This window comes from Phyllobates terribilis, unplaced genomic scaffold (assembly GCF_046119375.1).
Source record: "Phyllobates terribilis strain yellow unplaced genomic scaffold, ASM4611937v1 Scaffold_5__5_contigs__length_657084704, whole genome shotgun sequence".
Classification (NCBI taxonomy): domain Eukaryota; kingdom Metazoa; phylum Chordata; class Amphibia; order Anura; family Dendrobatidae; genus Phyllobates; species Phyllobates terribilis.
This window is the reverse complement of record NW_027362765.1, coordinates 505601762-505614484: the sequence shown is the minus strand read 5'-3', so window position 1 is coordinate 505614484 and position 12723 is coordinate 505601762. Positions and strand designations below refer to the sequence as shown.

General features: G+C 47.4%; 1 protein-coding gene across 1 annotated transcript in view; it reads right to left on the bottom strand.

Moving 5' to 3' along the window:
* PKD2L1 (polycystin 2 like 1, transient receptor potential cation channel) overlaps positions 1–12723 on the bottom strand; it is a 171740-nt gene that overhangs the window by 34136 nt on the left and 124881 nt on the right. Inside the window, exon 3 of the mRNA XM_073681417.1 lies at positions 8689–8816. Within this exon, the coding sequence (XP_073537518.1) occupies positions 8689–8816 (128 nt within the window). The remainder of the gene's footprint in view (positions 1–8688; positions 8817–12723) is intronic.

Below are 12723 nucleotides of genomic sequence, written 5' to 3'. Positions count from 1 at the left end.
AGTGGAAATGCCCAACAAGTGCCCCCTTTTTGGAACGGATACCTGATTTGTCAATTTTATAATGCAGTGTTATACGCCAGTTGTGTAGGACAACCTGACAAACACTACACAACTGAAGTATGACAACCTGACGAACACTACGTCAGCTGTGTAGTGTTCATCAGGTTGTCATACGTCAGAAATTAATTCAATAGTCCATGGAAGTATGGTACGTTTTGAAGCAGTCTTTCATGCAGAGGCCAGGTTTGTCGGGGCAGGTGTCACATTGGTAAATGGTGTCCTTGCGTATTCCCCTTCGGTAACACACTCGGCACTTCTTTTGTGACTTACCTTTTTTTCCGCTGTGAGGGATCTGCCCCGGGAAATGCTGGCCCGGTACAATTCGAGGTCCTTCAGTTCCAGAAGTAGTGGGGCCCGCTCCGCCACCACTGCCAAATATCAGGGCCTTGATAACTGTCTCCTGAAAGTCAAGATACGTCTGGCCTGCACATTTTGACAGAAGGAAAGCGTTGTGCATTGCCATCTGAACAATGTGCACGGCCAGCTTCTTATACCATACCTTGGCCTTTCTCAAAGCACTGTACGGCTGGAGGACTTGATCGGAGAGAGATCAACTCCCCCCATGTACTTGTTGTACCCCACTACACAGTCTGGTTTGGTGACCTGTGTAGTGGAACCTCTTACAGTGCTGAGGGTGCTGCCATCACCATGTATGGTGGTCAAGAGAAGGACATCCCTCTTGTCCTTGTACTTGACCACCAACAGGTGGTCGCTACATTGGGCTCTGCTCTCACCCCTTCTGAGCAGCTGCCCAATTAGCGTCTTTGGGAGGCCTTTCTGATTTTTGCGGACAGTACCGCAAGCTGCGGTATGTCGCGCAGAGAGGGACTTGAAGAGCGGGATACTTGTATAAAAGTTATCCGCGTACAGGTGATAACCTTTATCCAGCAGTGGGTGCACCAAGTGCCACACAATTTTCCCACTCACTCCCAGAACAGGGGGGCATTCAGGGGGTTCAATCCGGGAGTCCTTCCCTTCATAAACTCTAAACTTGTGAGTGTACCCTGAGGTTCTCTCACAAAGTTTATACAGTTTGATCCCGTACCTGGACCTTTTACTGGGCAGGTACTGCCGGAATCCAAGCCGCCCCTTAAAAGAAATTAAGGACTCATCCACGCAGATGTCCCTTTGGGGCACGTACACTTCACCAAACTTGTTGTTGAAGTGCTCGATGACCGGCCGAACTTTGAAAAGACGATCAAAGTTCGGGTCATCGCGTGCAGGACACCTTGCATTATCTTGGTAATGCAAGAACTTGTGGATGGCCTCAAAACGTGTCCGGATCATGACCATTCGGAACACTGGAGTGTTATACAAAAAACGTCAACACTCCAGTATTGCCGAACCTCTGTTTTTTTCAGGAGCTCCATATGAAGGACCAGGCCCCAAAACTTCATCATTTCTTCTGCGTCTACAGGAGACCAGTTAGAAAATGATGAAGAGGGGTTTTGTTCCAAAAATTGATAAACATACAAATTAGTTTGGCCCACCATGAGGTTTATAAAATCCTCAGAGAAAAAGACTTTGAAAAAGTCTATTTCTGTGAGGCCGGTGGTGTCAAACTTGATTCCTGATTCCGCCACGAAATCAGGAATCAGTGGCTCAAAATTTTCGGGGGGAAAGGTCCATACGGGATCAGTAGTGGGGGGAGCTGGAACACCTTCTCTCCTGCGACGACTGCTGGGCGGTCCAGCAACACCTAAGGAGGAAGAAGAGGAGGAAGAGGAGGACGATGAGGCGTCGGAAAAGTAAAGAAATGTGGGATCCTCGCCCTCGCTGTCAGTCTCAGTGTCAGAGGCAACAATAGCGTATGCCTCCTCCGCTGAATAGCGAGTTTGGGATGAGCCGGACATTTTTTTTTTCTCGTGTATGTGGTGCGTGTGTGTCAGTACTTTATTTAGAGTGTGTGTGTGTCAGTGTGCTTGGTGTGAACTTTTTTTTTCTGAAAAAAAGAGGAAAAAAGGAACTACCGTAGGTGGTGCAAACAGCGAGCACGAGTGCGGATCGGTGAACTATGTCAACTTTCGGCAGCTGCTGGGTGTGTGCGCAGATGTGGTGCAAAGGTGTGTGTGGGGGGGGGGGGAGAATTGACAGGGACAAGAAAAAGTCCTGAAAAGCAGCGAGCACGGACGTTGATCAGTGAGATAGACACTGCTCAGCGCTCGGCCGCTGCAGGACGCACGAAAAAAGAAAAAAAAACTGGGGGGGAGGAGGGGTGGATGAGGGGAGAACAGAGATGGACTTACCAAAGTCTTCTCTGTTCTTCTTTCAGCAGGATCAGCAGCAGGTTCTGGAAGAGGCTCTGGAGCAGGATCCGCAGCAGCAGGATAAGGAGCTGGAGACCCAGGACCTTGGAGACAGCAGCAGGATGCCGAAGCTGGAGACCCAGCAACCTGGAGACAGCAGCAGGATGCCGGAGCAGGGGATCCAGGACCCTGGAGACCGCAGCAGGATGCCGGAGCAGCAGCAGCGACTGGAGCAGGTAGGAGAAAGGTCTTGTAGTGTAACAGAAGATTCTGTGGCACTACAAGGCCCAGCACAGCACAGATCAGACGTGACCGCACCAAGTGTGAGGATCTGCAGGGCGGTCACAGGGGGGTGACAGGGGGGTGACAGGGTGGTGACAGGCAGGTCACAGGCCGGTTACCACCCGGTCAGGTACTCTGATTGGCGCGATCGATGATGACATCGATCGCACCAATCAGAGATGGCTGGGGCTTGGGCACGCACCACAGGGGGTTACAGGGAGATGACAGGCAGGTCACAAGCCGGTCACCGCCCTGTGACCGCCCTGTCACCTGTGTTCAGGTACTCTGATTGGAGCGATCGATGTCATTATCGATCGCTCCAATCAGAGCTGGCTGTGGGCTGGCTGGGGGATCTATGACATCACAGGGGGTCATGGGGAGGTGACAGGCAGGTCACAAGCCGGTCACCGCCCCGTGACCGCCCTGTTACTGCGCGGTCCCGCTGTGATCGGTGCAATCGATTTGATCGGCGATCGCACCGATCCTAGCAGTTTGGGGAGAGGGCTGGGGTTACTAGGCAACAGCCTAGGATCGGTGCTCTTAGGAGCACGGATCCTAGGCTGCACATCACTGTTTCCGGCAATCTGATTGCCGGAAACAGTGAGAAATGCTGTGATTGGCTGTTCAGAATTGAACAGCCAATCACAGCGATCGTGGGTGTGAAGGGGCAGCGACACCCCCCGACATGCCGGCGCCATCTACCCTAAGGTAAGATGGCACCGGAATTTTAATGCTATCACCGCGACTTCGGTCGCGGTGCCGCATTAAAGATAGGGCGTATAAATACGTATCTGGTCCATAAGGCCCAGGGCACAGATACGTATTAATACGCCCTATGTCGTAAAGGGGTTAATATAAGGAGTCTTGTGTTCAGAATCTCCATCTCTTGGTCGGAGTATAAGTGACTACCAAGAGCGTCTCTCTCTGGAGGACCCGTCCTGTGTGACACAGACAGCCCAATGATGTGAATGGACGTGTGTGTCTCTGTCTGTGTGTGGGTCTGTGACGCTTCTACTCGAAAAGCCCTTTTCTTTACCCTGGGAGATGGGGGACTCGGAGTCAGGGCAGTCACAGTTAAAAAAAGATGGTGTGGGCTTATCCGGGTTGCGTGGCTGTTTAACGACTACGCCACCTGTGGTACCTGGTGAAGGGCCACCAGCGCCGCTGCAGTCCGCTGAGGCATGGTGTTATTGCGGCCAAAGTTATTACTACTCCCCACAGGCGGAGCGTGGCCTCAGGGCAGAGGGACAGGATGGAGGGGGTAGTAGTAGAGGAGTACGGGCTCCGTGTCGCGAGGAGTGGCGCAGAATAAACAGTCCGGAGGCCATAGGGGTGAACTTCCAAGGCTTTACTCACATAGATGGCATGAGGAAGGTGACTCCCTGCTCCCCGCGGAGTCCTGCAGTCACCAGGGACGGGGGTCCGACAACCTCCGAGTAAGTCCAGCATTCAGTCGGGACCCTACACCAGAGTGTTCCTGAACTACAGACCGAATCCTTTCCTGTCCGTGTGGGTGCGAATAGGCCGGGTCTCCCTCTGAGCTTCTCTCAGAACAAGGGCACGGGTGGCAGCTCCGCTCCGTCCGATACCCAGTGGGATCCTCAGGGCCTACCGGGCTTTCCCGTCCAGGACATAGAGTAGCAAGGTGTCGGGGGCCGGTACCCCTCTTGCAGCCGGACTCCCTCTGAATATATCAGGTGACGAGGACAGGTGGCGTAGTCCGCTCCATCTGCATCCTGCCTGGGATCAATTTGCCTTAGAACCACACTCTTAAGCTCCAGGCCTTCTTGGTACTGGTCCTTGGCCGGGTTGAGACATGCCTAGTCTACAACCTACCCCTCGACCCAAGGTCGGGGTACGAGGGCTGCATCTCCATCCGAGGCAGGCCCACACAGGATCTGCGCTCCGGAAGGGAGGTCACAGTAACACACAGTATTTGACAGCACAAAAGACCTGACTAACAAGGACCAAGAACCAAGATGGCTTTTTATTAAATAAGAAATTTAAAGTGTAACTAACTTGTAAGTCCTCCACCCTCACCCACTAACTGGTTCCCCTAACTCTTGGTTCCCCAGTCTCCCTGTAACCAGGGGAGCAGCACCTAGTGCATACTAGCTCCCTCTGGTGGAGAAATGTGGTGTTGGATGCAAAGGAAGGGTCCCGACTATCACACTGGGCTTACCTCAGAGGAGGAACACCACACTCCATTAGAGAAGTGCAGCATCCCTGTGGCGGTCGAACCCTCAGGGGCGCCACATCTCTGTCTGTGTGTGTGTGGATCAGCCTATAATGTATGGACACTTGATGGTGTATATATATATATATATATATATATATATATATATATATATATATATATTAGGGTGACAGTCAAAAAATTTTTGTGCAAATTTTAGGTCTCACCCCTGGAAATAATTGCCTTTGGTGTGATTGTAACATACACAAAATTTCGTAACATTGCAACATTGTTTACTGGTAGCTCAGTCATCAGAAAACTAACAATTATTTGTAATAAACGTCTTGCAGCAAAGTAAATGTAAAATTTTACAGTAGTTTCACGGTTTCACTTTTTTTAACAGAACACACTTTATTTGGTTCAGGACAGTCTTGGCGATGCTTCTCCACACACTGGAGAATACAGTGTTTCTTGTCTTCTTGAGTGCTCAGTGACAAATTGAATGTACTCATGAGTGCAGTGGAGAGGTCGGCGTCATCATTCAAAATTTTTAATCTGGCAACTTTTGGGGATGAATCGATGTAACTTGCATTGGTGCCACAGACCAGAATATTGACCAAGAAAATCTTGGTTTATTTCCAGTGGAACAAACAGTTTTTTTGTGTTGGACGACATGAAGTGATGAAGCTTCTTGTGTGACGCAAGGTCTTCGGCAAGCTGCACGCGAGTTGAGCTGACATTGTTGCTTTCCTTCTGCAGAGCCAGAACCATCTCAACCTTTTCTGCTGTTAGAACCTCACTGTCAAAAAACCCAGACCCACCGTAATCTCACTGAGGTACCACAGGGGTCTGTTGAAAGTTTTTATTGCTGCCTCAGCGCCTGGCGCGTATATTCCTTTGTATGCTACGAGTTCTTGCAGTAATGTCAAGTCATTTCACAGCGATGTGGCTGGGATCTGACAGAGGTAGCAAGCCTTCAAGTATAAGCGGACTGTACAAAATTGACGGAGATTTTTTAACTCTGTCAAACTTAAACGAAATTGGTGACGAAACATGAAGATCTTCAGAGCGTATATCACTTTAGCCATCCATCAGGCCCGATGGTAGGCGCTTGAAGTGTTAATGTGTACGTCTGGGTTTGCCGGCGGACCAAGGAACAGGAGTGCCAGTGCTAACAATTCCTTGTAGTCATCTCTTGGATGGCATTGTGCAAGCTGTTTGGTGCAACATTCAACTAGACACTTGGTTTTATCCAGTTGATTTCAGACAGCCTCAAATCTCTCGAACAACTTTATATTTCGACCTCTTGACACCGGCCACAATTTATCAAACACGCTTGCAATAATTATCCCGTGAATGTGGTGTCTACACGGCAAACTCAGTAGTTCTTTCTGCAGCTTCTGTTGCAAGAGGACGCACGCACCGGCCTGTGTACCAGTGTTACTACTGGTCGTGTCCAATGACATAAACTTCACTTTACCCTAGTTGCTGCAAATCTCCCTAATATCGCTCATCAACACTTGCAAATTACTATTATAAATTAAAGTAAGTGAATTTCAGGCAAAGATTTAATTAGACAGTAAAAGACACATGGGAGTGGTGTAGGCTGCTGTGGGAATATTTAGAGATTAGATTTACCTAAAGCAGTGAATAATACTGAATGTTGTCTGTAATCTGGCAAGTTTACTTTAAAACAGGAAATATAGACTAATATCAATAATATTAAACATTCTTTACAAATTACAAGTAAGTCAATTGGAGCGAGTTTCAAGGAGCGTTGGGGCCCTTATTGCTGCTTTATATTAAAACTATCCAAATCCTATTTTAACGGCTACTAAGTGTTCAAGGGCTGACATTGAGGACATTGAGCCCCCTTTTAAACACAACCAAAAGAAACAATTTTTAAAGGATTTTACAGATCATTATGTGTAACAATTACAGGGGGTGAGACTTTGAATAAAACTATTTTTTTTTTCTATAGAATGCATTGTCACCCTTGTCATACATATATATTGTAAGGTGGCTGTTAGACACCTAGTGGTTGTGAGATAAACTTGAAGTAATGCATATAGGAATAAAAGGTTTTAATCTGCCATGACAGGTTGATTAGGAGGAGCTGAATGGCTGCTCACCATATCTCCACCCCTGGGTGGGATTCACTGGGCAAATTAAGAGCTGTTTGTGTCACACATGCTGGATGCATGGAGATTGCAGGTCTCCTGGATTGAATGTCCTTTGCTAAAGGATGTGGAAGCTGGACTCTAAAGCCCCCGTCTCACATAGCGATATCGCTAGCGAGATCGCTGCTGTGTCACGGTTTTGGTGACGCAACAGCGACCTCACCAGCGATGTCGCTATGTGTGACACTTTGCAGCGATCAGGCCCCTGCTGTGAGGTCGCTGATCGCTGCAAAGTGTCCTGGACCATTTTTTGGTCGTTGGCCTCCCGCTGGCCAGCACACATCGCTGTGTGTGACCAGCGGGACCAACGATCAGGCTGGTATCCATGGTAAACATCGGGTTACTAGGGGCACACGTGCACTTAGTAACCCGCTGTTTACCATGGATACCACTCTGCTACGGTGCGCGGGAGGTTACCGCTCACCTTAGCAGAGTCGTATCCATGATAAACATCGGGTTACTAAGTGCGCGCGTGCCCCTAGTAACCCGATGTTTACCATAGTTACCAGCCTGCTCCTGCTTCAGCAGCAGGCTGGTAACTGGGAGCAAGACATCGTGGACGATGTCGCTGCTCCCCTGATCGCTGGTGAGCCTGCCTGTTTGACAGCTCACCAGCGATGTATTAGCGATGCAGCAACGATCCCTGACAGGTCGTATCGTTGTCGGGATCGCTGCTGCATCGCTTAGTGTGACGGGGCCTTTAGCCAGATGGGCTTACCAGCACTATTGTATGGACTTGTTACTTTATGTTTTACCTTGTGCCGGACAAAGGCTGTTCTTAAAGAAACAGTTCCTGTGTCTTCCTCTTTAAGAAGCCCAGTGAGTCGACCTAACACATTATGTGAAGAAATCTATGTGTATGTATGTGCTCTGTATATATGTATGTGTGTGCTCTGTGTATACATACATATATGTGTGTGTGCTTGGTGTATACATATATGTGTGTTTGTGTGTATATGTGTTTGGGTGTTTGGTGTATACATGCGTGTGTGCGTATAGATATGTGTTTATGTGCTTGGTGTATACATGCATGTGTTATGGTGTGTATGTAGCATCCACATTTATAAATCCCGGCAGAGCTGACGAGAGTTCATAGGTGTAAACATGTCAACAATCTCGCAACAAACAAAATGCGGCTTATTCATGGGGTGATTGGATTGTTTATGTTGGAAACAAAATCATTGTTCTCATTAGCACATCACCCAGTGCAAACTGCAGATGAGCTGCTGATAACATGATACTGTATGGGCACAGATTTGTCTATTAGTGAGTGTTCTGTGCCCATCATTCTTCCTCAGCCGGTGTAAAGAGGCCGGGAAACAAGCACCGAATGACTTCAATATTGTCGATTATGCCTGATTAATGGTCTGAACTCAGTGCATGTAAATGTAACCTAAATATTTGAGTGTGATGGTGCAATATGTGAGCATTTAGCGCCCTATTTTAAACTTTTTCCCAGGGCCCCACTTTCTAAAACCGGCCCTGGATATGGCTGAAAACTCTTCCTGAAAGAAGTGTCTAACATAGCCCTAGTGGCCAGTGTGAAAATTGCAAGATTTATATTGTTTTTATTTTTAATTCACATTGTGATATGGAAAACAAATAACATTTAAAGCAGGAACCTGATTTAAACAATATGATAGCTTCCTTTGAGTACACTAGAGAAATAAGTGTCCTAACCCTGTGTGCACGCTGATAGGAGATAATGAAAATATGCAGGCAATGATGAAATATTTGTACTCACCGACCAAAAATCATTCATGCTGCCAATACTTTGGAAAGTAACCCCACTATCAGATGCCGTACTCAGGAAAAGATTAGACATGACGTTGGTATAATAATAGGTGTTGGAGCTCGTCATTCCATAGGTCACTAGAAAAACAACATTGCAAAAATTCTCATTGTCTAATAAAGGCAAAACATATAACTGATCACTGCCATTTCAATTCAATGAATAACTTCTATGATATCCTTTGTTTTGTTCCAATATTTTGCCCTAGGAAATTACACCAGTGTCCTTGATAATGTTCATCCTGTGACTGACCTTGCCAGCAACAATGTAATACAGGCGAGAAGTATGGGGGCAAGACTCTTGTAATCATCATATGTAGCATTTCTAATTGTTGGGTGTTGACAGCAAAAGAGAGATACAGTGTTAATATAAATACCCATAAGATAATATATGTCATGCCAGGTGTGAGTGCAACACAGAGGGGAAAGGGAGCCCAGACACTAGGGAAAGGGGGAAGAGGTGACCTCCTAATCTGGACTAGCGTCACCCTGTCTCCCCCTAATGTCCCTATACAGCCTCCGCAGCTGTCGCTGATCACGTGCCTCGCCCTACTATCCCTGGCATAAGGCTATAGCTGGGGGTGGAAGGAGACCTCCGCTAGCACTCTTAAGACAAAAGGAGAAGACAACATAGGGGAATTACAACTTAGCTTTAGAAGAACTCCAACAGGGCACATGGCCTCAAGACTCCAGAGAGGATGTGATGCTGCTGCAGCCAAGTTCCAAGTAGAAATGAGTATAACCGGCGACGCCCACCTAGACACACCAAGTATATATACACCCAGACTAAAGGGAGGTCGTCGCTGGATCCTAAACACAGCCTCCTATCTAGGCAGCTGTCTGCATTGCCAAACGTGGAGATCTCCTGCAAACCACTGGAGGGCGACTGTCACCTCTGACACACCCGTGACAGTACCCCCCCCTCTACGAGTGGCCTCTGGACACTCAGGACCGGGTTTCTCAGGAAAAGAGGTGTGAAAAGAGCGAACCAATCTGGGAGCGTTCAACTCTGACGCTGAAACCCACGTCTTCTCCTCAGGACCATAGCCTTTCCAGTGCACCAAGTATTGCAGAGAACCACGTTGGAGACGAGAATCTACTATCCTTGAAATCTCAAACTCCAAATTACCATTACTGGGGGCAGTGGTAGAGGTGAGGGCTCAAGAAGTTCTACGTACCTTTTGAGTAAGGACCTGTGGAACACATTATGGACCTTAAGGGCCCGAGGAAGTTCAAGACGAAACGTTGCTGGGTTAATGATGGCGGTTATTTTGTAGGGACCAATAAACCTAGGTCCCAGCTTCCAAGAAGGAACTTTCAATCTTATATTCTTGGTAGACAAACACACAAAGTCATTCACATGCAGGTCCGGACCTGGCAAGTATTTTCTGTCAGCCATACGTTTATACCTATCACCCATGGTCTTTAAATTACACAGAACACTCTGCCATACCGAGGAGAGCGACGAAGCAAACCGTTCCTCCTCAGGAACTCCTGAAGCTCCACCCCCACTGAAGGTACCAAACTGTGGATGATAAACATATGCACCGAAGAACGGTGACCGGCCAGTGGATTCTTGACGATGATTATTGATGGAAAATTCTGCCAGCGGTAAGTAGGATGCTCAATCCTCCTGATTTTCGGAGTTGAAACACCTGAGGTATGTCTCCAAGTTCTGATTGACACGCTCGGTCTGGCCATTCGACTGAGGGTGGAAGGCAGAGGAAAAGGACAGCTGCACCCCCAGTCGAGAACAGAATGCCTTCCAGAACTTGGAAACAAACTGGGTCCCCCGATCAGACACCATATTGGAGGGAACCCCATGAAGCTTTACAATCTCATTTATGAACACCTGGGCAAGTGTCAGCATTGGGAAGTGCAGGTAAAGCAACGAAGTGAACCATTTTACTGAACATATCTACTACTACCAAAACCACCGTTTTGTCTGCAGAAACTGGTAGGTCAGTAATAAAATCCATGGACAAGTGTGTCCATGTCCTGCTAGGGATAGGTAGTGGAAGAAGAGTACCAGATGCAAAACCTTACAACGCGCGCAAATACTACAAGCAGCTACGCGTTCAATTACATCCTGATGCAACCCCGGCCACTAAAAACGACGAGAGAAGAGGTCCACGGTTGCCTTACCACCTGGATGCCCAGCAAGCAAAGAGTTATGATGTTCCTTGATTACTTTATGGCGCAGATCAGGTGGTACAAATAACTTTCCTGAAGGGCAGGAGGCAGGGGCGTCCCCCTGAGCCTCCAGCACCTCACCCTCCAGTTCAGGAAAAAGAGCCGAAATAACTACCCCTTTCTGTAATATCGGGGCAGGGTTCTCATGGTCACCACCACCAGGGAAGCTCCGGGACAAAGCATCAGCCTTGACGTTTTTGACCCCTGGACGAAAAGTGACAACAAAATTGAACCTAGTAAAAAACAGGGACCATCTGGCTTGCCTAGGGTTGAGACGTTTAGCTGACTGGAGATATGACAGGTTCTTATGGTCAGTAATAACAGTAATAAGATAGACAGCCCCCTCCAACCATTGTCGTCATTCCTCAAACGCCAAGTTGATTGCCAAAAGTTCGCTATTACCCACGTCATAATTTCTCTCAGCCAAAGACAATTTTTTAGAAAAGAAAGTGCATAGACGCCATTTACCAGGGGACGAACCCTGAGACAACATAGCCCCAACCCCGACATCCGAAGCATCGACCTCCACAATAAAGGGTTGAGAAACATCGAGTTGACTGAGTATAGGTGCAGTGGCAAAGTGATTCTTTAAGGAAGAAAAAGCCTGGAGGGAAGCATCCGACCATTTGGAAAAATCAGATCCTTCTTAGTCATGTCAGTAAGGGGTTTTACTACAACAGAGTAATTTTGGATGAATTTCCTGTAAAAATTAGTAAAGCCCAGAAAACGTTGTAGGGAATGCAGGTTCTTGGGACGTTCCCAGTCAAGGACTGCATGGACCTTCTCCGGATCCATCCGAAAACCTGAAGATGACAACAAGTATCCCAAAAACTGCGCCTCCTGAACAGCGAAAACACATTTCTCTAATTTGGCATAAAGTTTGTTATCCCTTGGTATCTGGAGCACCTGTTTAACATGCCCCCGATGGGTCACAAAATCAGGAGAATAAACCAAAATATCGTCCAGATAGACCACCACAAACCTCCCCACCAAATGATGAAAAATATCATTTATGAAATGCTGGAATACCGCAGGTGCATTGGTCAAGCCAAAAGGCATAACCAGACTCTCATATTGTCTTCCATTCGTCAGAATTCTAACCAGATTGTAGGCTCCCCTTAAATCCAACTTGGAGAATACCTTAGCTCCCACAACCTGGCTGAACAAATCAGGAAACTGAGTAAGACGGTATGGATCACTGATGGTAATTTGATTTAATTCCCGGAAATCTAAACAGGGACGTAGACCGCCATCTTTTTTCTTCACAAAGAAGAACCCTGCTGCCACGGGCGAAGATGAGGGTCTGATATGTCCCTTCTCCAGACTTTCCGCAATGAAATCCTTCATGGCTTATCTCTCAGGGCCAGAAAGATTATACAGCCTGGACTTGGGTAGTTTAGCTCCGGGGATCAGGTTAATAGGACATTCATAAGCATGATGAGGAGGCAAATCCTGACACCCTTCTCAGAAAAAACGTCCTCAAAACCAGACAGAAAAGCAGGCAGTATCTCCGCAGAGACAGTAGCAATGGAAACATTCAGACAGTTCTCATGGCAGTAATTTCCCCATTAAATAATCTCCCCGGTTTGCCAATCCACCAATGGATTATGGTTAACAAGCCAGGGGATACCTAAAACAATCAAAGTAATGAGATTCTCCAAAACATAGCAAGGAATGATTTCACAATGAACTGACCCCACCCTCAGTTTTACATTATATACAATCTGAGTAAATGCTTTCTGTACAAGTGGCGCCGAGTCGATGGCAAAGATGGAAATAGGTTCAGCTAAAGCAC